This window comes from Hemitrygon akajei, chromosome 1 (assembly GCF_048418815.1).
Source record: "Hemitrygon akajei chromosome 1, sHemAka1.3, whole genome shotgun sequence".
Lineage (NCBI taxonomy): Eukaryota > Metazoa > Chordata > Chondrichthyes > Myliobatiformes > Dasyatidae > Hemitrygon > Hemitrygon akajei.
In genome coordinates this window covers 62,820,837-62,843,774 of record NC_133124.1, presented here as the reverse complement: position 1 = coordinate 62,843,774, position 22,938 = coordinate 62,820,837, and the positions used below count along the sequence as shown (strand labels likewise).

The window sequence follows — 22,938 nt, the reverse complement described above, 5'->3', positions numbered from 1 at the left end:
TTTATGATGATCAATTATTACCTTCAAAAATGAATATCACATGTACCTTCACATACATGCAACTCACCCATGCCGTGGGCACTGATGCACCCCCATACCATCACAGATGCTGGCTTTTGCACCTTTCGCTGATAACAATCAGGATGGTCGTTTTCATCTATGGCACAGAGAACTCGGCGCCCGTTTTTTCTGAAAACTAGCTGAAATGTGGACTCATCTGACCACAGCACACGGTTCCACAGTCTTTCGGTCCATCTGAGATGAGCTTGGGCCCAGAGAACTCGCCGGCGTTTCTGCATGGAGTTGATGTGTGGCTTCCTCCTTGCATAATACAGTTTCAAGTTACATTTCTGGATGCAGCAACAGACTGTGTTAAGTGACAATGGCTTTCCGAAGTATTCCCAAGCCCAGGTGGCTATAATTGTCACAGTAGCATGACGGTTTCTTAGGCAGTGCCGCCTGAGGGCTCGAAGATCACACACATTCAACAGTGGTTTCTGACCTTGCCCTTTATGCACTGAGATGTCTCTCAATTCTCTGAGTCTTTTCACAATATTATGTACAGTAGATGTTGAAAGACCTAAATTCTCTGCAATCTTGCGTTGGAAAATGTTCCTTTTGAACTGACTAACAATTCTCTCATGAATTTTGGCACAAAGGGGTGAGCCACGACCCATCCTTGCTTGCAAAGACTGAGCCTTTGATGGATGCTACTTTTATACCCAGTCATGATACCTCACCTGCTACCAATTAGCCTGCTTAATGTGGAGTCTTGCAAACCGATGTTACTTGAATATTCTGTGCACTTTTCAATCTTATTTTAACTCTGTCCCAACTTTTGTTGAGTGTGTTGCAGCCATCAAATTCTAAATCTGTGTATATTTACAAAATACAATTAAGTTGGTCAGTAAAACTATTGAAAATCTTTTCTTTGTACTGTTGTCAGTTAAATAAAGGTTCACGTGAATTAACATCACAGATTTTTGTTTTTATTGCATTTTGGAAAATATCCCAACTTTTCTGGAAAATGGGGTTTGTAATATACAACTACTATATAAAGTAACAACTTGCATCAAAAATATTCCAACTACTACTTTTATATGTCAACAGTATTCAGTCTTCCTATTGCACTGTCATACTTGCCCGTAACACAACAGAAGCTGCACATATATAAGCATAATTACCATAGATTCCGGACTACAGAGCGCACCTGATTAAAAGCCGCAGGCTCTAATTTTAGAAAGAAAATCAATTTTGTACTTGTACAAGCCGCACCGGATTTTAAGCCGCAGGTGTCCCACGTTGTAATATGAGATATTTACACAGAAAGATATTACACGTGAGGATTTTTTAACTTTTAATTAAATCCGTATGGTAACATAAACAAATACATATTGCAAATGCTTTTTTTCGAACCGTGCCTGTAACACGGCTACTTTTAAATATACATACGTATCGGTAACACACAAATTACGTTGCGTATACTTTTTTACTGAACAGTGCACGAACAACATTCCAATATCTCCTAACGACTGGTAAAAAAATATATACTGCAGCCTACCAGGAAAAGTTATTGATCGCCTTTAACTTAAAAGCTGCATCATATGTTTGCAGCGTTCTCGCGCGGGTCTAATGCGCTCGCCCCCTCCTTTCCGTTTATCGCAAACCGGTATTTTCCCCACAAGACGCGGCGAAACCGGATGTGACGTCATAGCATCCCGGGATGTAGTACAGAAAACAAATATACTTAAAACACTTCTAACTTTAACTAGAAAATACTAACAAATGAATTACTAAGCGAAAATATTATAAACTAAATAACTGCCATAAAGGCAGCACAATGCTTTTCTTCGAGTGTTTTCCATGTTGATGAGGGTGAGTACAAATGACTGATTTACAATAATTTAATTGTGAAAGTGCGCTTGATTTATCGTACAATTTCACTGGACCTCTGTGAACTACTCATCAATTTTATTGGTCTACTGTTACGAGGCAAAATGTTTTTGGCGGCATGAAAATAAAACATGCATTAGCCGCACCGTAGTAAAGGCCGCAGTGTTCAAAGCTGTTCAAAGCGTGGGAAAAAAGTAGCGGCTTATAATCCGGAATCTACGGTACTTCTATGTTGTATTTATGAATTTCTTCCTATGTTGTCCAAAGTCATGCACAATCTCTGACCAAGCAACTGATCTGCTTGCAACACTCAAGTTGAACACAAAGAGAAACAGCAGAACCAGGTGACTTGCTCTCCAACTTCCTCATCATGATCTCCATTATAAATTGTTCCCAGTCCTTTAGCATCAAAATTCATAAAAATTATGAATCTACCAACACACCAAAAATATTTATCTATACATTCTCATTACTGAGATTTTCTACATTGTGTTTCAAATTTTCAGTGTTTCTTTTCCTTCTTAAAAGTTTCTGCTTGATTAATGTACAGTGAAATTTATCTTCCCTACCCTTTCTTAGTAAAACGATTATAACAGTCCTAACTATTTACTGGCTATTTAACTCTTTACAACTGTTTTATAAATAATAATCAATAACAAAATCTATTTTATAATATGCAATTATTTTATAATTGCATAAAAATTATTTGCCTATTTGTTAGTTATATTTCATTTGTATTAAAAATTTTTTTTTGTGTTTTTCTATTATTGTGACTTAGATGAAGATCAGACCATACTTGAATAATTAATGCAGAAGACCAGGTAATTAGAAACATAGAAAACATTGAAACATAGAAATCTACAGCACGGTATAGGCCCTTCGGCCCACAATGTTGTTCCAACCATGTAACCTACTCTAGAAACTGCCTAGAATTTCCCAACTGCATAGCCCTCTATTTTTCCAAGCTCCATGTACCTATCGAAGAGTCTCTTAAAAGACCCTATTGTATCTGCCCCTACCACTGTCGCTGGCTGTGCTTTATCCTGTGCTTTAAACCTTTGCTTTATCCCTCCCCCTCCAAGTTTCACCTATCGCTTTGTGTTTCTTTCTCCCCTCCCCCCACCTTTCAAATTTACTCCTCGATTTTTTTCTCCAGTCCTGCCAAAGGGTTTCAGCTCGAAGGGTCAACTGTACATCTTTTCCACCTGATTTCCTCCAGTATTCCTACGCCTGCTGAGTTCCTCCAGTATTTTGTTGTGTGTTGCTCACACGTGTGACTTCCAGCCAGTCTGAACAGCTGTCAAATAATTCCAAAAACTGGTCCACTCCATAATGTTGGATATGAATCTGTTTAAAATGTTGAATACATCCCCCTAAAGCAGGACTTTAGTGTGGAAGTGTCTGTCAAGACAATCTTAACATTCTGTACACCTACTAGTTAAGCTTTTGTATCTGGAAATACCAAGTCAATAGGCAAATTCTCTGGCCATTCCTTTCCTTCTTACAATACCCAAGCGCCGTACATGGAATTCTTTCACTGCCATCTCCTGACATTTTTCCAAGTTCACAGTCCTTTGTCAGCAGTTTATACAACACTGATTAGTATTCATTCACACTGTAAGATACTTCCTGTCTTTTGACAGACCTGTGTCTGGATCCATCCATTCAATGAGTGTGTATTCATATACCTGTTTTAAAATAAAGTTTTGGTTTGCAAAGGTCTATTTTAATAGAAATATTGTCTGAAATCTGTACAACACAAACTTTGTTTTTTATATACAAAATAAACTTTATTCATAATAAAAGACTATTTATAAGAATAAATTGTTCCAATACCCTTTCATTCTTTACATACATAGTCAATACATTCTATTACATCCATACACATACACATTAATATCCCTGCTGCCACTTATGTGACATTCTGGAGTTGTTTCCTAACTATCACAATAATTGAGGGCTTCCTCCAATCCCACCAAGCTCCCCCCTCTCCACAGAAGAATCCTACACCATGGTCCTTCCCCACACAAAATTTGTTCTCTACCCTCATTATAGCCTCTTCATCAAGCAGACTTGACAAAGCACTGGTCTTCATGTTCTTTATTCAATATCATAGTCACGCTGACATGGTAATACGGCCCAACTCATCTGCCATGCAGCCATTTTAGACCCAGTATAGCAGAGATCTGTGGTCAATAAAGAGTCTTTTGAGCACGAAGTTTGTAGAACTTTGTAACTCCAGATCACCAAAGTCCCTCTTTAGATTTGCATGCATCTTATTTCACTTTGAGATAAGGACCACAATAGGCCTCTCACCTTCTCAAGTACGCAATCCACAGCTCAAGTAATATATTCATAAGCATTGCAAATCAGTTTCAACACATAGTTGGTGTTGAATTATGTTAAAAAGATTCACTTCCAAGACATTTCTCAGATAGATCATCAGTATTTTGTTGATCCTTATGCCAGATCTATGGTCCCATCATCCCTCAATAGTTTAACATATCAACTCTGTAGAGAAAAAAACTCAGCAGAATTACCCTGGTAATAATTTTTGGGTTTGCCCCATTGTCTCTATTATCTATTTCACTATCCATTGCTCTTTTTCATCTACTTACAGACTCAAATACCGTAGATTCCGGATTTTAAGCCGCTACTTTTTTCCCACATTTTGAACAGCTTTGAACTTTGCGGCCAATAATCCGAAGCGGCTAATGCATGGTGTTTTTCATGCCGCCTCGTAAATATTTTGCCTCGTAACAGTAGACCAATAAAATTGATGAGTAGTTCACAGAGGTCCAATGAAATTGTACGATAAATCAAGCGCACTTTCACAATTAAATTATTGTAAATCAGTCATTTGTACTCACCCTCATCAACATGGAAAACACTCGAAGCATTGTGCTACCTACCCTACTTAGTTTAAACTATATTTGTTTTCTGTACTACATCGCGGGATGCTATGACGACACACCCGGTTTCGCGGTGTCTTGTGGGAAAATGCCGTTTGCGATGAAACGGGACGGAGGGGGGGAGCGCATTACGCGAGCGGCTTTGGATCTGAGCGAAATCTGCTTTTAAATGCCGTTTGCGATGAAACGGGACGGAGGGGGGGAGCGCATTACGCGAGCGGCTTTGGATCTGAGCGAACTCTGCTTTTAAGTTAAAGGTATCAATAACTTTTCCTGGTAGGCTGCAGTATATATATTTTTTACCAGTCGTTAGGAGATATTGGAATGTTGTTCAGTAAACGTATATTTAAAAGTAGCCGCGTACGGGCACGGTTCGAAAAAAAGCATTTGCAATATGTATTTGTTTTTGTTACCATATGGATTTAATTAAAAGTTAAAAAAATCCTCACGTGTAATATCTTTCTGTGTAAATATCTCATATTACAACGTGGGACACCTGCGGCCGAAAATCCGGTGCGGCCTTTACAATTAAAAAAATGATTTTATTTCTAAAATTAGAGCCAGCGGCTTAAAATCAGGTGCGCTCTGTAGTCCGGAATCTACGGTAAGTACTTTAGTTTTGTCCACCTTGAGTATCAGGTATTGAGTACTGCCCAATCACTTTGTACCAGTTTTGACACATTTGCTTTGCTCTTTACGTGCACTTTCACAGGCTTTAAAGGATTCACATATACATAAACCCCAACCTATCCCCTTTGTCCTCTTTGTGTGTATATGAATATATGAATCTTTAGAAACCTGCTGAAACCTGGTTGTGACTAATATTTTTTCCCAGTCATTTTCAACTAATCTCTTCCCTGCTAGGGCAGTTTTTGTTAAGTATAGACAGTCACCATAATTAGTAGTCTTGCCATCTGTCCATTATAAAGGATCAGATTCTTCATTTTCTCAGGGCATCAAAGTATATCATAAGAACTTGAGGTGTTTCAAATGTTTGAAACATTGAGGAAATTCAGGTCAAAGAGAAAGTGGCACAGAACTGGAGATGAGGCCAGAATTGATCAGCGATAATTATACTGAATGACAGGGTAAGCTTGAAAAAGAAGCCAGATGGCCTACTGCTGCCCCTGTTTTCTTGTGTCCTTACCAATGGCAGCCTACTACATTTCTAAATATAAATGTCTCTTCTTGCAACAAAACAGTCTATGGCTGTCAGCAATCCTGATTTCCAATGCAATTGGATGCAGTAGTTTGGCAACTTTTACACAATTGCATTAAAAGTATCATTCTTTGTCCTATGGAGAATCAAGGTGGAGTGTCAGGAACACACAAGTGCCAACAATTACTTTGATGGACAAGATTGCCTGATGTTTTTACATACAGCCATTGTCTTTCTCAATATTAGTACTCATCTGGAAAACATCATGTTCTCAAACACATGTCCAGCTCCACATTTTATCATAGCCTCTCAAATTTCCACTAAACACAATTGGGGACTAGCCTACCATTACATATTATTGTTCCCCCAGTTAGAACGGAACATTTTCTCCTTACGGTCCAATACTCAACTCACTGTACTTATTTCTGTTTCCTAAATTTACCCCAACAATGTAAACAATCTAGTTGCTTTGGCTTTGTATCTTTGCTATTTCATCCTTATCCCTAGTGAGTTTCGAATAACCAAAGACAGGTCCACAAGAGAATGAAATGCAAAACGAAATGCATACTCCCTTATTTCTAGTTTGTCAGGTTGGAGGCCGGTGACTAGTGGTGTGCCTCAGGGATCTGTACTGGGTCCAATGTTGTTTGTCATATACATTAATGATCTGGATGATGGGGTGGTAAATTGGATTAGTAGGTATGCAGATGATACTAAGGTAGGTGGCGCTGTGGATAATGAAGTAGGTTTTCAAAGTTTGCAGAGAGATTTAGGCCAGTTAGAAGAGTTGGCTGAGCGATGGCAGATGGAGTTTAATGCTGATTAAGTGTGAGGTGCTACATTTTGGTAGGAATAATCCAAATAGGACATACATGGTAAATGGTAGGGCACTGAAGAACGCAGAACAGAGTGATCTAGAAATAATGGTGCATAGTTCCCTGAAGGTGGAATCTCATGTGGATAGGGTGGTGAAGAAAGCTTTTGGTATGTTGGCCTTTATAAATCAGAGCATTGAGTATAGGAGTTGGAATGTAATGTTAAAATTGTACAAGGCATTGGTAAGGCCGAATTTGGAGTATTGTGTACAGTTCTGGTCACCGAATTATAGGAAAGATGTCAACAAAATAGAGAGAGTACAGAGAAGGTTTACTAGAATGTTACCTGGGTTTCAGCACCTAAGTTACCGGGAAAGATTGAACAAGTTTGGTCTTTATTCTTTGGAGTGTAGAAGGTTGTGGGGGGACTTGATAGAGGTATTTAAAATTATGAGGGGGATAGAGTTGACGTGGATAGGCTTTTTCCATTGAGAGTAGGGGAGATTCAAACAAGAGGACATGAGTTGAAACTTAGGGGGCAAAAGTTTAAGGGTAACATGAGGGGGAATTTCTTTACTCAGAGAGTGGTAGCTGTGTGGAATGAGCTTCCAGTAGAAGTGGTAGAGGCAGGCTTGGTATTGTCATTTAAAGCAAAATTGGATAGGTATATGGACAGGAAAGCAATGGAGGGTTATAGGCTGAGTGCGGGTCAGTGGGATTAGGTGAGAGTAAGCGTTCGGCATGGACTAGAAGGGCCGAGATGGCCTGTTTCCATGTTGTTATGGTTATATATGGGCTCCCCACAGAAGGCATCTATGGAAATTTCTCTCAACATTAATACAACCCTGAGAACAGTTAGCAAAATGATACAATCTTTAAAGTAATAACATCCTTAACTTAATCATTATTACATACCCTGTCACATTTAACCTTACTTTTAATCAAGATAAGTACATGCAAAAATAGCAATTTTGTGTCTTATTTAATTATTCTCAACCTTTTACCAACTCAGAAGTAAATGACCTGAGGATGATCATAAATGTAATTTAGTGTGAATTAGCAGCAAATTAACTCTGTTGTGCAATAATTGAACAAGCTGCAATCCTAATGCACTCTGGTCAAAAAATAGTATTCTGTACCACAAAGTTAATAGCTTCAGGAGATACAGAAAATGTCTGCAAATTAAAATAAAAGGCCAGCTGGTTTAAGCTTCTAATGGGTAATATATTTTAAGACATGCATTGCAGACTTGAGAAGGATCCGTCTTTTGAAATTAAAGAATCTTATTTTTTTAATGCCACTCACATTAATTAGCCTAGTAGACAGTCTTCAAAAACAATGTCTTGCGAAATTCAAAGAGTACTTTGGGCAATTGGACTTCTGATAAATGATAGCCTCATATGTAATAATCAAAACACGGAAACAAAGCCTCATGTATACTAATATTAACACTGGAAGATGTGGAACTATGCCCCCAACAACTCACTCTTGTAGAAATTACGTTTAATTTCCATGCTACTTAAATTTAGTGAAGCATAGTAGTTCTGAAAAGGTTAATCCGTAAGAATTCAGTAATATATCAAAGATAATTTATCCCGGCAGAACGAGCACAACAACTAGGATATTCCTTTTCAAATAGGAAGAATAAAAATCCGTCAGTAACTTTGTAATTACCAAAACTAAAACCGCGCATCAGCTGTTTTTTTTTTCTCTCTAAGACAACGCTGGGCCTACAAAAGCCCCGCGAAAGAGATGCTGCAATGTTTTATTTCCGACAGCAGTGGCAGAAGAATCCAGGAATTCTCCGATTTGGGAGTTTGCATACATGTGGGGAAGGACACAGCTACAGTCAACAGAAGTTTGAAAAAAAAACATTTAAAAAAAGGAAATAATTACATAAAACGTTCAAAAAAACGGGCAAAAGTTGCAAAATGTCTTCTCTCTCAAATTACGCAGGTTGACTCAGCTTCTGATCAAAAACACTCATCCACAAGAACAAGACGTACTGCTTCGTCATGGTCATGGACACTGATTGCCAGGCGAGCAGTATACAGTTAGAACTGCAGTACAAACAAGTCCACCTTTCCTGTCCCTCCCCGTTCTGGCACAGGGATGCCCTCCATCGTGGTACAAATCTAGGCAGGTTCAGTTTCCTTGCATCTAATAACTGGATAAGCGAGGAACAAGCCTTAGGATCCGACCAACGGCCATGAAAACCCAGTGCCACAGAGAAATCATACTGCAATTGCCCCGTCATTTGACACTAAGTCTTATTAATAACATCGATCTATTTGTTTTGTTTTTGCACAATCCGGACTGAGCGAGCTTTAAACTGAGCTTTGTTTGGCTCGGCGAAACGCCGGTTGGGGGAAGGGGTAAACGTTTGCTTGTTACCCCCGGTCCGAGAGCAGAAGAGCAAATATTTAGGGGGTGAGTGTCTACCCGCCTCTGCACTCTGGCCCGAAGCTCGGCCGCATGCCCTCGCACCCTCAGATGGTGTCATAGGCCCGGACGGGCACTCATCGATATTTTTAAAGAGCGCACATAACCGGCCTCCTCCCTGTTGACAGCCCGAGGCTCGGGTAATAACTGTGACCGAATCCTGTTCTCGGCCTGAACAAGCGACAGACAGCGCCCCCCTCCCCACATAAACACGGCGACGGTCTCCACCCCCCCGCCAGGCCCGTGCCTCTCACCGAATCTAAGGCCTCCTCCTCCTCCCGGGCGCTGCCGTTCCGGCTCCCTACTCTCCGATTCGCCACTCCTCCGTGAAGTCCCGTTCTCCGACTCCCATTGCCGGCACCGACACCGCGTGCGCGCACTCGCGCTCGCGCGCGCGCCCACACCCTCCTCTCCCCGTCGGACTCGGCGCTCATCGCCGGGAGCCGTGGGGACGCGCCTGCCGGCGGCTCCGGTCTACCGATGAGTGTGCTAACGATCGGCTGTTACAGCCTGCACCCTCCTCAAGATGCCAGGTTTAGTTGCAGACAAATATCCTGAAGGGAGATTTATCTTTGTTGCAACCTGTACCATAAGAAAAATCCGGTTTTTGATAAGTTAAAGGTCAAACATCCATTGAGTAAGGATGCTGAAATGTGGACACATTGCGCTAATGCTATCTGGAACTGGTAACCATATGGGATCTGGGATGGAGGGTGATAAACCTGTTTTATCAATTCAAGGAGTCCTTCAGCTTTTTCCCCTTCATTGACAGTGGTTTCAAGACGCCTGCAGCTGCGGCTTTAGGATTTAACGGAACAATGAAAACTATCCGTGATGATCCCGAATGGAGTTGAAACAAGTTAACTGCTTCAAAAGGTGGGCGTGCAATGTCGGATGAAGTATTACGGTCCTTTCACAAAGACCGCGTTGAAAAAAAAGCTCGACTTTTTGAATAATACTGGCAACTTGCGGTTTAGCTGATGGACTTTTTGGGAGGAGTTAAAGTGATGGAATTTAGGACGGGTGATACAACTTGCTCTTCACAATTCTTTTCTGTGAACATTCCTTTTCTCTGAACCTCTACTAGAGCAATACTATTTGGATTTTCAGAAGGCCTTAGTTTTACAGGACCGTATCACAGAAAGTTACTGGCATGGTTAGCGCATTGGATGATTGGTGGCAGACAAGAGTGGGAATAAAAGAATCCTTTTCTCGTTGGCTGCCAGTGGTCTGTGGTTGGTTCTGCAGGGGTCAGTGTTGGGACCACTTCTTTTTACGCTGTGTATCAATGATTTAGATGATGGAATAGGTGGCTTTGTTGCCAAGTTTGCAAATGATATGAAGATTGGTGGAGGGGCAGATAGAATTGAGAAAACAGGTACGCTGCAGAAAGACTAAGACTGATTAAGAAAATGGCAAATGAAATACAATGTTGGAAAGTGCATAGTAATGTACGTACCTTAGTAGAAGAAATAAATATGCAGACTATTTTCTAAATGGGGAGAAAATTCAAAAACCTGAGATGCAAAGGGTCTTGGGAATCCTTGTGCTGAATAACTTATAGGTTAACTTGCAGGTTGAGTCGTCAGTGAAGAAAGCAACTGCAATGTTAACATTCATTTCAAGAGGTCTAGAATACAAGACTAGGGATGTGATGCTAAGGCTTTGTAAAGCACTGGTGCGGCCTCACCTTGAGTATTGTGAACAGTTTTGGGCTCCTTATCCAAGAAAAGTTGTGGCACTGGAGAGTGTTCAGAGGAGGTTCACAAGGATAATTCTGGGAATGAAAGGGTTATCATACGAGGAATGTGTGATGGCTCTGGGTCTGTACTCACTGGAATTCAGAAGGATGAGGGGGGGATCTCATTGAAACCTTTGGAATGTTGAAAGACCTAGATATGGTAGATGTGAAAAGGATGTTTCCCATGGCAGGGGAGTGTAGGTCAAGTGGGCACGGCCTCAGGATAGAGGGACATCCATTTAAAACAGAGAAGTGGAGAAATTTCTTTAGCCAGAGGGTGGTGAACTTGTGGAATATATTACCACAGCCAGCTGTGGAGGCCAAGTCATTGGGTGTATTTAAGAGCGAGCTTCATTGGACATAGCATCAAAAGTTATGGGGAGTGGGGCTGAGGAGGGGGAGAAAAAGGATCAGCCATGATTGAATCATGGAGCAGACTCGATATGCCAAATGGCTTAATTCTGCTACTGTGTCTTCTGGTCTTATTAATTTCTTGCAGGAAGCACAACACAGTTTTCTCTTTAAGAATGAAGGATCTCAGAAATCTATGATAAATGTTAGGCTGTCTTCATACCACAACAAATGGTATTTATATAGTATCTTTCAGTTGATTGTTATTGACCAAAACATTTTATTACCAAATTATGGACAAAGGTATCAATTAGAACAGGATATCAAAAGCTTGGTCAAGTTTGGTTAGGGAACAAATAAAAGCTGTGAAATGCAGGTCAGAGCTATAGCAAATTCCCAGCATCTGATGTAGAGTTAGTAGAGAGAGAAAAATTGAATGATGTTATAGATGGATGAATATAGTAGAGTTAGACAATTCTGATGTAATGTTCAGACAAAACCCAAGAAGAAGATATGAGAACCATAAGGAAATAGGCATCAATAACAATATTAAATGAAAGGAGGCAGAGAAATTCAGGAAAGGAATTTCAGACTTCAAGGCCTAGACTAAAGGAAGCAAAATTACTAGTGGCAAAATGGAGAAAAACAATCTGCTCTAGAGTTAGATCCTCATAATTCTGTCCCACTGGAATGTGAAACCCTTCCTATATTTATGTAGTTTCCCAACTGCATTTTGAACAAATAAAATCAGTCTCATTTGCTTTTGTTTGATCAGAGCCTCCTCGCATTGTGTATGCTTCTATCCTGTAGTGCTTATGGAAATGTAGATAACTGATTTATTGTTATTTAGAGTGTTGTCTATTCAATTTTTGAGTGTTTCCATCAGGTTTTAAACCTTCACGAAGACTTTTAGAGAACAGGATTGATAAAAAGTTCTGGATAGAAGTAGAAATGTTACTACACCAATTTAGTTCTATCTAGAAGGTTCATAAAAATAGTAATGAATTGTCTGTATGTTTTAAGAAATGATTGAAGGAGAAATATTGAATGAACAATTTGCTTACATTGTTTGTCATCTAAAAGGGTGAAGTCCCACAATACCATACTTTAATGAAAATTTATCCAGAGTCATGGAGTTCAATCAATAACCTATTCAATGAATGAAAACTTGTTTACATAAAATTACAACACAGAAGTAGATAACATGCGCGCCAGGCTTTTGCTAAAACTGAACATACTGTCTCATGGTCTCCTCTGCACTAAATAGTTAGAAACACACAAAGAAGGTGGAGGAATTAAATGGGTCAACCAGTATCTATGGAGGGAAATGGCTCCAAATAGCTACGCAATTTCTCTTGAAGATGCATAACTCTTGGCCTTAGCCTCCCATTGTGGCAAAACAAAATATGCTGCCACAATTATTGTGCAAATAAAAATTCTAATCCCTAATGATTTTATATTGATTTATTATTATATGCAGCCAATAAAAATCATTTCATTTTGTCTACCAAAATTCATACTAATTTTTAAAAGCCTTTAATAAATGTGTCTTTTCTGCTCCAGTAGAAAGAATCTTTCTTCATAACTATAGTTTTATAACAATATCATAAGTTCTAAGAATGTAATACCCTCTAAATTATTATGATTCATCAGTAATTTTATTGTGTTTAGAGTTGAAACCATAAACTATATTATTCATTAATAGCTTGGAGAAAAAATGATAACTAACAGACATAGGCAGAACTACATCATAAAACATTCAGTTTAATATTTGGTAAGTCCTTATAATCCTACTGTATAAATCAGTGCTGTCAGGCCCTGGAATATCTTATGAACTGTGTTGTTTGATTAGTCTTATTATTGATGAGCAAAGCCAGAAAACCATCAGTAAGCACAATAATAAATAACTCTCCCCAGTTTTACCAGATTGTTGTTGTACTGCAAAATTCCTCATGATCAAAATGGACCAAATGGCCTTGTCAGGTAGCTCCCAGATCTACAAAGCTCTTGAACCTAGTTCCAATTACAAAATTTCTTCACAATGCTGCCATTGGCTAGGAATCACCTCTGCAAATAAATTACACACCTTCCCTACAAAAAGCTAACCATCTTCATGTCCACAAATGACATTCAGATTACACCAGTTATTTACTAGTATCCTCCACTTGCAAATAGTAAAGAATAATTTTTAAAAAGGAAAATGAATAACTTGAAAATAGAAACAAAAGTAGATCGCTTAACTACATGTGTCTATTCTGTCATTAATATATAATTTATATGGCTCATATGGAGCCAGTGATCATTAATGGAGAATGTGTGGAGCAGGTTAAGACCTACAAGTATCTGGGAGTACAGTTGGACGAGAAGCTAGACTGGACTGCCAACACAGATGCCTTGTGCAGGAAGGCACAGAGTCGACTGTACTTCCTTAGAAGGTTGGCGTCATTCAATGTCTGCAGTGAGATGCTGAAGATGTTCTATAGGTCAGTTGTTGAGAGCGCCCTCTTCTTTGTGGTGGCGTGTTGGGGAGGAAGCATTAAGAAGAAGGACGCCTCACGTCTTAATAAGCTGATAAGGAAGGCGGGCTCTGTCGTGGGCAAAGTACTGGAGAGTTTAACATCGGTAGCTGAGCGAAGGGCGCTGAGTAGGCTACGGTCAATTATGGAAAACCCTGAACATCCTCTACATAGCACCATCCAGAGACAGAGAAGCAGTTTCAGCGACAGGTTACTGTCGATGCAATGCTCCTCAGACAGGATGAAGAGGTCAATACTCCCCAATGCCATTAGGCTTTACAATTCAACTGCCAGGACTTAAGAACTTTTTTTAAAGCTATTATTAATGCTTTTTGAGTTAGTGATTTAGATGCATATCATATTATTACTGAGTTAAGTATTGTATGTAATGAGTTTTTGCTACAACAAGTGTATGGGACATTGGAAAAAATGTTGAATTTCCCCATGGGGATGAATAAAGTATCTATCTATCTATCTATCTATCTATCTAATGTTTGATCTGGGTGCCATAAGTATACATAAAGATTTGGCCTCTGCTGCTGCCTCTGGCAAAGATCTCTACAGATTCACCATTCTCTGGCCAAAGAAATTTCTCCTCATCTCCGTTCTAAAAGGATACCCCTCTACTTTGAGGCTTAGACACTACCACCATAGGAAACATCCTCTCCATATCCACTCAATCAAGGCCTTCTACAACTCAATAGGTTTCAATTAGTTTACCCTCATTCTCTTAAATTCCAGTGAATACAGGCCCAGAGCCATCAAGCACTCTTCATATGACAATGCGTTTAATCCTGGAATCATTTTTGTGACACACACAAAATGGAGGAACTCAGCAGGCCAGGCAGCATCTCCCGAAAAGAGTACATTCGACATTGCATGCTGAGACCTTTCAGCAGGACTGCTGAAGGGTCGTGGCTCGAAAGTCTGGTATTGCACGTCTGTGCCAGAAAACCAGGTATGATTTGCGGAGGGCTATTTTAAGGGCAAAGAGACAATTTTGAATGAGGTTGGAGGGACATTGGATGCATGACAACTTTGGCAGCGTTTGCAAGACATTACTTCCTGCAAAGCGAAACCCAACTCTTTGAATGGCAGCGATGCTTCACTACCAGATGTATTCAACTCCTTCTATGCTGCTTTCAAAGGGAGAATACTAACACAGCTATGAGGATCCCTGCTGCACCTGATGACCCTGTGATCTCTGTCTCAGAGGCCGATGTTAGGTTGTCTTTAAAGAGAGTGAACCCTTACAAGACTCTGAAAACCTGTGCCAACCAACTGTCAGGAGTATTCAATGACATTTTCAACCTCTTACTGCTATGGGTGGAAGTTCCCACTTGCTTCAAAAAGGCAACAGTTATATCAGTGCTTAAGAAGAATAACGTGAGCTGCCTTAATGACTATCACCTGGTAGCACTCACATCGACAGTGGTGAAATGCTTTGAGTGGTTGGTCATGACTAGACTGAACTTCTGCCTCAGCAAGGACCTGGACCCATTGCGATTTGCCTATCACCACAATAGGTCAATGGCTCTTCACACAGTTTTAGCCAACCTGGACAACACAAACACCTATGCCAGGTGGCTGTTCATTGACTATAGCTCAGCATTTAATACCATCATTCCCGCAATCCTGATTGAGAAGTTGTAGAACCTGGGCCTCTGTACCTTCCTCTGCAATTGGATCCTCAGCTTCCTAACTAGAATACCACAGCCTGTGTGGATTGGTGATAACATATCTTCTTCACTGAGGATCAACACTGGCGCACCTCAGGGGTGTGTGCTTAGCTCACTGCTCTACTCTCTATATACCCATGACTGTGTGGCTAGGCATAGCTCAAATACCATCTATTAGTTTGCTGACAAGACAACTATTGTTGGTAGAATCTCAGATGGAGATGAGAAAGCGTACAAGAGTGAGGTTCTTCAATTATTGGAGTGGTGTCGCAGCAACAATCTGGCACTCAAAATCAGTAAGGTGAAAGAGCTAATTGTGGACTTCCAGAAGGGTAAGACGAAGGAACACATACTACAGTAATCCTCAAAGAGGGATCAGAAGTGGAGAGAGTGAGCAGTTTCAAGTTCCTGGGTGTCAAGATCTCTGAGGATCTATCCTGGTCCCAACATATCAATGCAGTTATAAAGAAGGCAAGACGGTGGCTATACTTCACTAGGAGTTTGAAGAGATTTGTTATGTCAACAAATATGCTCAAAAACTTCTGTAGATGTACCATGGAGAGCATTCTGACAGGCTGCATCACTGTCAGGTTGGAGTGGTCTACTGTACAGGACCGAAAGTAGCTGCAGAGGGTTGTAAATTTAGTCGGCTCCATCTTGGGCTCTGCAAAGTACCGAGGACGTCTTCAAGGAGTGGTGTCTCAGAAAGGCAGCGTCCATCATTAAGGACCTCCAGCACCCAGGGCATGCTCTTTTCTCACTGTTACCATCAGGTGGGAAGTACAGAAGCCTGAAGGCAGACACTCAACAATTCAGGAACAGCTTCTTCCCCTCTCCCATCCGATTCCTAAATGGACATTGAAGCTTTAGACACTACCTCACTTTCTGTTAATACTGTTTTTGCATGATTTTAATTCTGTTTTTTGCATATTTTTTAAATCTATTCAATACATGTATACTGAAATTGATTTATTTATTATTTTATTTTGTGATTTTTCTTCTAGATTATGTATTGCATTGAACTGCTGCTGCTAAGTTAACAAATTTCATGTCTCATGCCGGTGACAATGAACCTGATTCTGATATTCAACCCTTTCATTTCTTCTACCAAAGTGCATGACCACACACTTCTCAACAGTGTATTGCATCTGCCTCTTTTTTCCTCATTCTCCTTATTTGTCTAAGTCTTTCTGTAGCCTCCCATTTTCCTCAAAACTACCTGCCTATCCACTCATCTTAGTAACATCTGCAAACTTTGCAACAGAGCCATCACTTCCATCATCCAAACCACTGACATAACATAAAAAGAATCGGTCCCCACACAGACTGCTGTGAAACACCACTATTCACCAGCAGCCAGCCAGAAAAGGCTCCCTTTATTCCCACTCTTTGCCTCCTGCCAATCAGCTGCTGCTTTATCTATGATAGAATCTTTTCTAATATCATATTCTAATAGAATCTTTTTTAATACCATAGGCTCTTAGCTTGTTAAGCAGCCTCACATATGGCATCTTTTCAAAGGCCTTCTGAAAATTTAAGTACACAACATCGACAGATTCTCCTTTGCCTATCCTAGCTTTTGAGGGAGTGAATTTTAGAGTACATCATTCCTTATACAAACTGCTTATTGCTGTCACCCCTAAAAATCCCATTTTAAATTATGTATTGGTTTTAACCTCCCTACCAGAGGAGTTTGTCTCTAACTACACTAAATATTTTACCCATTTTGAACAACTAAGTTAAATAAGCTTTTCTATACTCAAGCGAGGCTCAATGTTGCAAGCTATTTCCATAATGTAACCCTTTTTGTCCCCTTGAAAATGTGAAAATAGAATGTGTAAATTCATTCTATTGAATTTACACAGCACCATCTGCCCCTCCCACTATCACACACTCTCCAAAATTAATATAGTGAACCAATGGTGCAATACCTGGATCAGCACACTACCTCCAAATGCAGTCTACCTGGAGTTCATTAGAGGTTTTCCAGCTGGAATAACATCCACTGTTTGTATTTCAACCTCATTAAGCAGTGTACCATTCCATTAGCTTTTTTAAAAAACTTGTCCATTAGCTTTTATTGATTTCTGTCGATAGACTCCAGAATCACTCAACTGTTCCTTGCTTCTTATACTTAGAAAGTAATCTATGTTGCTTATTTACAAAATGGATGATTTTACACTTCCATACTCTATTTACTATTACATTTAACTTAGGTATATGGCATTCTATCTTTCTGAGGACATTTATTCATACAGAACAAATCTGAGACCTAATATAATTCACTGTGGACTTCATTAGTCATATACTTTCAATGGGATATGTGCCCTATATCCCTACTGTAGCTTCCATACAATACTCACATGAAATATAGTCCTCACATGTAGAGTTATAGAATAGCAGAGTTTTGAATTCAATCCCAAAATTACATAAAATCTTGAACAGATTAATTAAAGGGTATATAATTAACACCTCATAGTTAGTCAACTCAATTGCCTGAGGCAGCATGATAAAACTCCACATACAACTTTAACAAACTTATTGGGCTCTAATTCCTATATAAAATCATGTGGCCATTGGAAAAGTAATCTCATACAGGAAAAAGTCCTTAAAAAAAGTCAAAAATACTTGGCAGCTTTTCTAAATGAGATACGGGATCATTGAAGATATAGGTTTGCAACCAAATTAAAATTAAGTCCTGTCTCGAGTTGTGAAAAGTAATGTAAACGCACACCATCATACAGTGCTTTGAATTCTAATGTTAACTCTTATTTGTTTGTTGGCCAGACAATCAGAAACCCAAAATACTTACTACATTCCTTTCACCTAAATCTACCAGTGTATCACAAAATTCAAGTGCCATTGAGGAACTTGAGAGAAAGAACTGTATATTACAGATTGCACTGCACTGGGGAGAGAAACAAGTTGGCTGGATGGATGACATCAATAATCTTTGATAACTAAGCAATAAAACAGGAGAACTGCGCCAATTTCCAATGTCTTTTTGTTGCAAAAGGAGATGAAAGCATTGGCTCTGCTGAATGATGTAATAGTATATTGTGTTTGCAATAGATGGCACAATTATCATTTTAATTATTCAAGTTGTCATCAACTTAAGAAAACTATATACATTTTAAAGTGATTCAGAAATAAAATACTGCAGATACTAAGTATTGAAATAAATCAGGTAATACTGGAAATAGCTGATAGGCACTATCTCTAGATAAATAATTTAACAAAGCATTTTTTTTTGCCTGAAGATCTCAATATATCTGGATTTTAAGTTATTTGTATTTGAAAATAGCTTACTTTTGCTATTCTATAATAATTTCAGTTGTAAATTGACTTCAATACATTGTATTGTTTCAACATAAGAATGTTTAAAAACAGAAGCATACGGTCCTTCAAGTCTGTTCTGCCTTACAATAAGATTGTCAGATCCTGTATGTTGTCCTCCTTCTTACCTAATTTCTGTGTACCTTAATTCCTTTCATGCCCAAAAATTCATTTATCTCAGTTTTGAATATCTTTATTGTTTGAGCACACAAATCTCTAGAGAATGCCATAGAATACCACCCAAAGTTAGTAAAATTCCATATCTTAGACCTAAATATCTGATCCTTTATTCTGATACTCTGCATAATTGTCCCATTTATTTAATTCCTCCCATCCATGGACACTTGTGTACACTTTTCACTGTCTTTAATTTACTTGTTTACTTCTGCACCCATTAAAGCTTTTAAGATTTTCATCATTTAAACATGCTGTTTTTCTATTCTTCCCACCAAAGTGAACAGCCTCCTATATTTTCAGAATATATTTCATCTGCTGTTTACTTGCTCAACATGCCTTTATCCCTTTGAAGTTTTCCTTAGCTTCTTCACTTTCCTGCCAGTACAAGGAATCCAAAAAGGGATTTGCTGTGCAAGTGCATGCTTCTGTCATGAATCACATAGGACACCACCACTGGTCAAGGCATTAGTCTGGTCTCAACTGGAAATATGAAGAGCAGGCAAAGTGCAAGGTCGTTTGGCATGCAAAGCTAATTTCTTGCCTGTTCTGAGCTACGCTCTCCAGTCTGCAAGCATTTTTGTGCCTTTACTGTTGATGGGTTTTAAAGTGCAAAGGAAACCTCACAGATGTTATTTATAAGGGTTATCAGTGACTTGCAAGTTCATGGTTGACATCTTCTTATGTTACGGGTTCTTATACTTGGTTGAAGTATATAAAAATCTAAAGGGTTTGGGGTGACAGATGGTGAAAGGGCACCACAGTAACATAGCAGTTAGCGCAATATTATTAAAGCTCGGGGTGTCAGAGTTCAGTGTTAAATTCTGGCACCATCTGTAAGGAGTTTATATAGTACATCCTCCCACATTCCAAAGATACACTGGTTAGGAAGTTAACTGGTTGTCGTAAATTGTCCCGTGATTAGGCTAGGGTTAAATAGATGGCTTGCGGGGCTGTGCGGCTGGTTGGGCAGGGAGGCCTGGCCCATGCTGGGTCTCTAAATAAATAAATAAGAGACGGTTGTTGGTTTCAGACATCTGCACAAACCATTTGCACCAGACGTGGGCATACCACAAGGCTTTCCTCTTGGAACAGAGTGTGATTGTGAGCATGAGCAGAGCCGCATGGAACAGAACAAATTGCTGGAATAGGAAAACAGCAGGTATATCAAAGGGCTAGCAGCAGGAGGTCCTATCCATTAGGATTCTTAGGGAGCAATTTTCCAGTGTGAAACTCAATGAAGAACAATATGTGAGACACCTGCACTTCCAAAAGAAAGTCATTGAAATCCATTAACTATATACTGAGATCGTGGCAAAGACCACATTGCCAATGGCTTTTAAGTGACCATAACAATTATATTTCATGCATACAACCACTTCCTTAATTCCTCTGAATAGCTTCTCCAGTTGTCCACACTCTTACAAGAGGGAAATGTGTCATTGAGTGCAAAACATTATTTTGGGATGATGTGCCTGTCCTGGTTGAATAAATAACAATATATATGAATGCTGTGAGACATGACTTGTGGTTTGTGGCAATGTTAATTGTATGAAGGTATGGTGACATGAATGATAGATACTCTTAATTACCAGAAATTGTTCATAATGGTGATAGAAGCAGTAAACTGAGGAAAGCTGTGGCTAACAGTTCATCAATGCTCTTACCTAGACAACTCACACAAGGCGGTTGAACTTCTTACAACACTATATTCAGGGCCTTTAGAGGTATATTCATAGTGATGATATCCTCAGCCGCTTTCTCCCACATCTCGACTGTGTGCCTGGAGGGCTGACAGCTTCTTCAGCAAAGGACCTTCTTCCTTTCCTTTCAACCTCTATCACAAAATATCTAGTTCAACATCTGAAAATTTTTGCACTTTTCCATACTCTGCCAATCCTTCTTTTTTACCCAGGCCCAATTTTATTCACTTCCTACATGCAGGGTAGCTTTAAGCTTTTAAGTGCTGCTAAGAAGTTACTATCTTTGGCCTGTTGCTGCTGTATGCAGCCAATGAACACTGCAGTTGGTGCTGGCTGCACGCTGCAATCATGCCAATTAGCAAGCAGCAAGAAGATTGTATGCTGGTTGCATTTTAATCAATGGGTGCAGGTCAACTGCACTCTGCAAATCTAACACCTGTTTGTATAGAATGCACGCTTAAGTCCCTCAAATTATAGATCATACAGTTTGTACTGGATTTGATATTCAGAAGTGCATTATGATTATTAAAGGCATTGCATGAAGTCAGTAAGAGGATTAGCTACCGTCTTCTTATAAATTGAAGTACCGTAAACAAATCTGTATGAATTGAAGTATGTACGAGTAATTCAATTAAAAGGTTGAAATGACAGGGCAGCTCACATATATAACTTGTAACAAAGTTTAGATTTTTATTTCAATGGAGTATTATTACTATGTTTGTATCCTAACAATCTATCATAATATTTCAAGTTTACATGGATCAGTTTAACAGATTTAATATTTGTGTGCCTGTGTCAATAGTTTATTTGGGATTAGAGATGAAGGAATGCACTGTTATAAAACATATCTTTGACTTGATGCAGTCATAGAACACACGTAAATTTTAGTAGCAGCTAAGATCTAAAGTGTGCAAACAAAAACTGTCTGTGACTGTGCCTACGTTTCATGGGGTGAAAAGGAAGGGGAAGGGGGACATTAGTCATAACTCCATCTGATACTTAGGAAGTAAGGATTTGCTTGATCCCATGTTCTTTTGGAATGAAGGTTGGTGAGGCTATACTGCATCAGAAGCCTGAAAGGATTCTGTGCAAATTGGGAATTTGGTATGGGCATAGACCTTGTTGTTTGTGAGGGAGGAGCTTGGATAGGAGTGGTGCAGAGGGTAGTAGAAACCAGGGCTCTACTGAGTTCACCACTTCGGATTGGTGGGGTTAGGGTATTGGAAATGGTGACTGGGGAGCTTTGGAGCTATTCTGTGATCAGGATTGAGCAGGATGGCAATTTAAGTAGTCAGCCGGTTGAAATGATTGGCGAGACAAGGAAAAGAGCAATTAGCGAGATCAGGATGAGGTCAGTGGGTTGGAGTAGAAAGCATTTAATGATAGATAGTCAATAATGGAATTTACCTTAGTCGGGTCACTGTCCTAAGCAGTACTATTAATACACATCCTGACCTGCTGAGTTCCTCCAGTATTGTGTGTGTTGCTTTGGACTTCCAGCATCTGCAGACTTTCTCATGTTTGTGATTTGCTACTGAAACACAGTTGTGCCTGGCTAAGTTTCAACAGCAGTATCTCTCAGGTCATGGAAACACAGAGTCTACAAGACTCTCCAATCAGGGCTGAGACTGTAAAAGAAAGGTAGCCATTATAGAAGTCAAAGCTAATGCAAAAACAAAAGGGAGGTCATGCAACAAAGCAAAAAGTAATCATTAGGAGGGAAAAGATGAAATACGAAAGCAAGCTAGCAAGCAATTTCAAAGTGGATAGTAAAAGTTTTTTCATGTATTTAAGAAACTAAAAGAGAGATTAGAGTGGATATAGGACCACTAGAAAATGAGATTGGAGAAATAGTAACGGGGACAAGGAGATGAACTAAATGAATATTTTGCATCAGTCTTCATTGTGGAAGACACTAACAGTGTGCCAGGTGTTGAAGGGTGTGAGTGAAGATAGGTGAGTGCATTTACTATTACAAGGGAGAAGGTGCTCAAAAAGCTGAAAGATCTAAAAGTACATAAGACACTTGGACCAGGTGAACTGCACCCTCGGGTTCTGAAAGAGGAAGCGGTAGAGATTGTGGAGGCATTAGTAATGATCTTTCAAAATACATTGGACTGAAAAAATGCAAATGTCACTCCATTCTTTAAGAGAGGAGTAATGCAGCAGAAAGGAAATTATAGACCAGTTAGGCTGACCTCAGTGATTGGGATATGT

At 39.5% G+C, this 22,938-nt stretch overlaps 1 protein-coding gene and 1 long non-coding RNA gene across 2 annotated transcripts in view; one reads left to right on the top strand and one right to left on the bottom strand.

Annotated features, from left to right (window-relative positions):
• LOC140727045 (NEDD4-like E3 ubiquitin-protein ligase WWP1) overlaps nt 1-9,702 on the bottom strand; it is a 150,385-nt gene extending 140,683 nt beyond the window's left edge. The window contains exon 1 of the mRNA XM_073044242.1: nt 9,476-9,702. Within this exon, the coding sequence (XP_072900343.1) occupies nt 9,476-9,655 (180 nt within the window). The 5' untranslated portion in view covers nt 9,656-9,702. The remainder of the gene's footprint in view (nt 1-9,475) is intronic.
• LOC140727087 (uncharacterized) overlaps nt 8,895-22,938 on the top strand; it is a 65,087-nt gene continuing 51,043 nt past the window's right edge. The window contains exons 1-2 of the long non-coding RNA XR_012098784.1: nt 8,895-9,209; nt 9,994-10,097. This is a non-coding gene — a long non-coding RNA (uncharacterized lncRNA). The remainder of the gene's footprint in view (nt 9,210-9,993; nt 10,098-22,938) is intronic.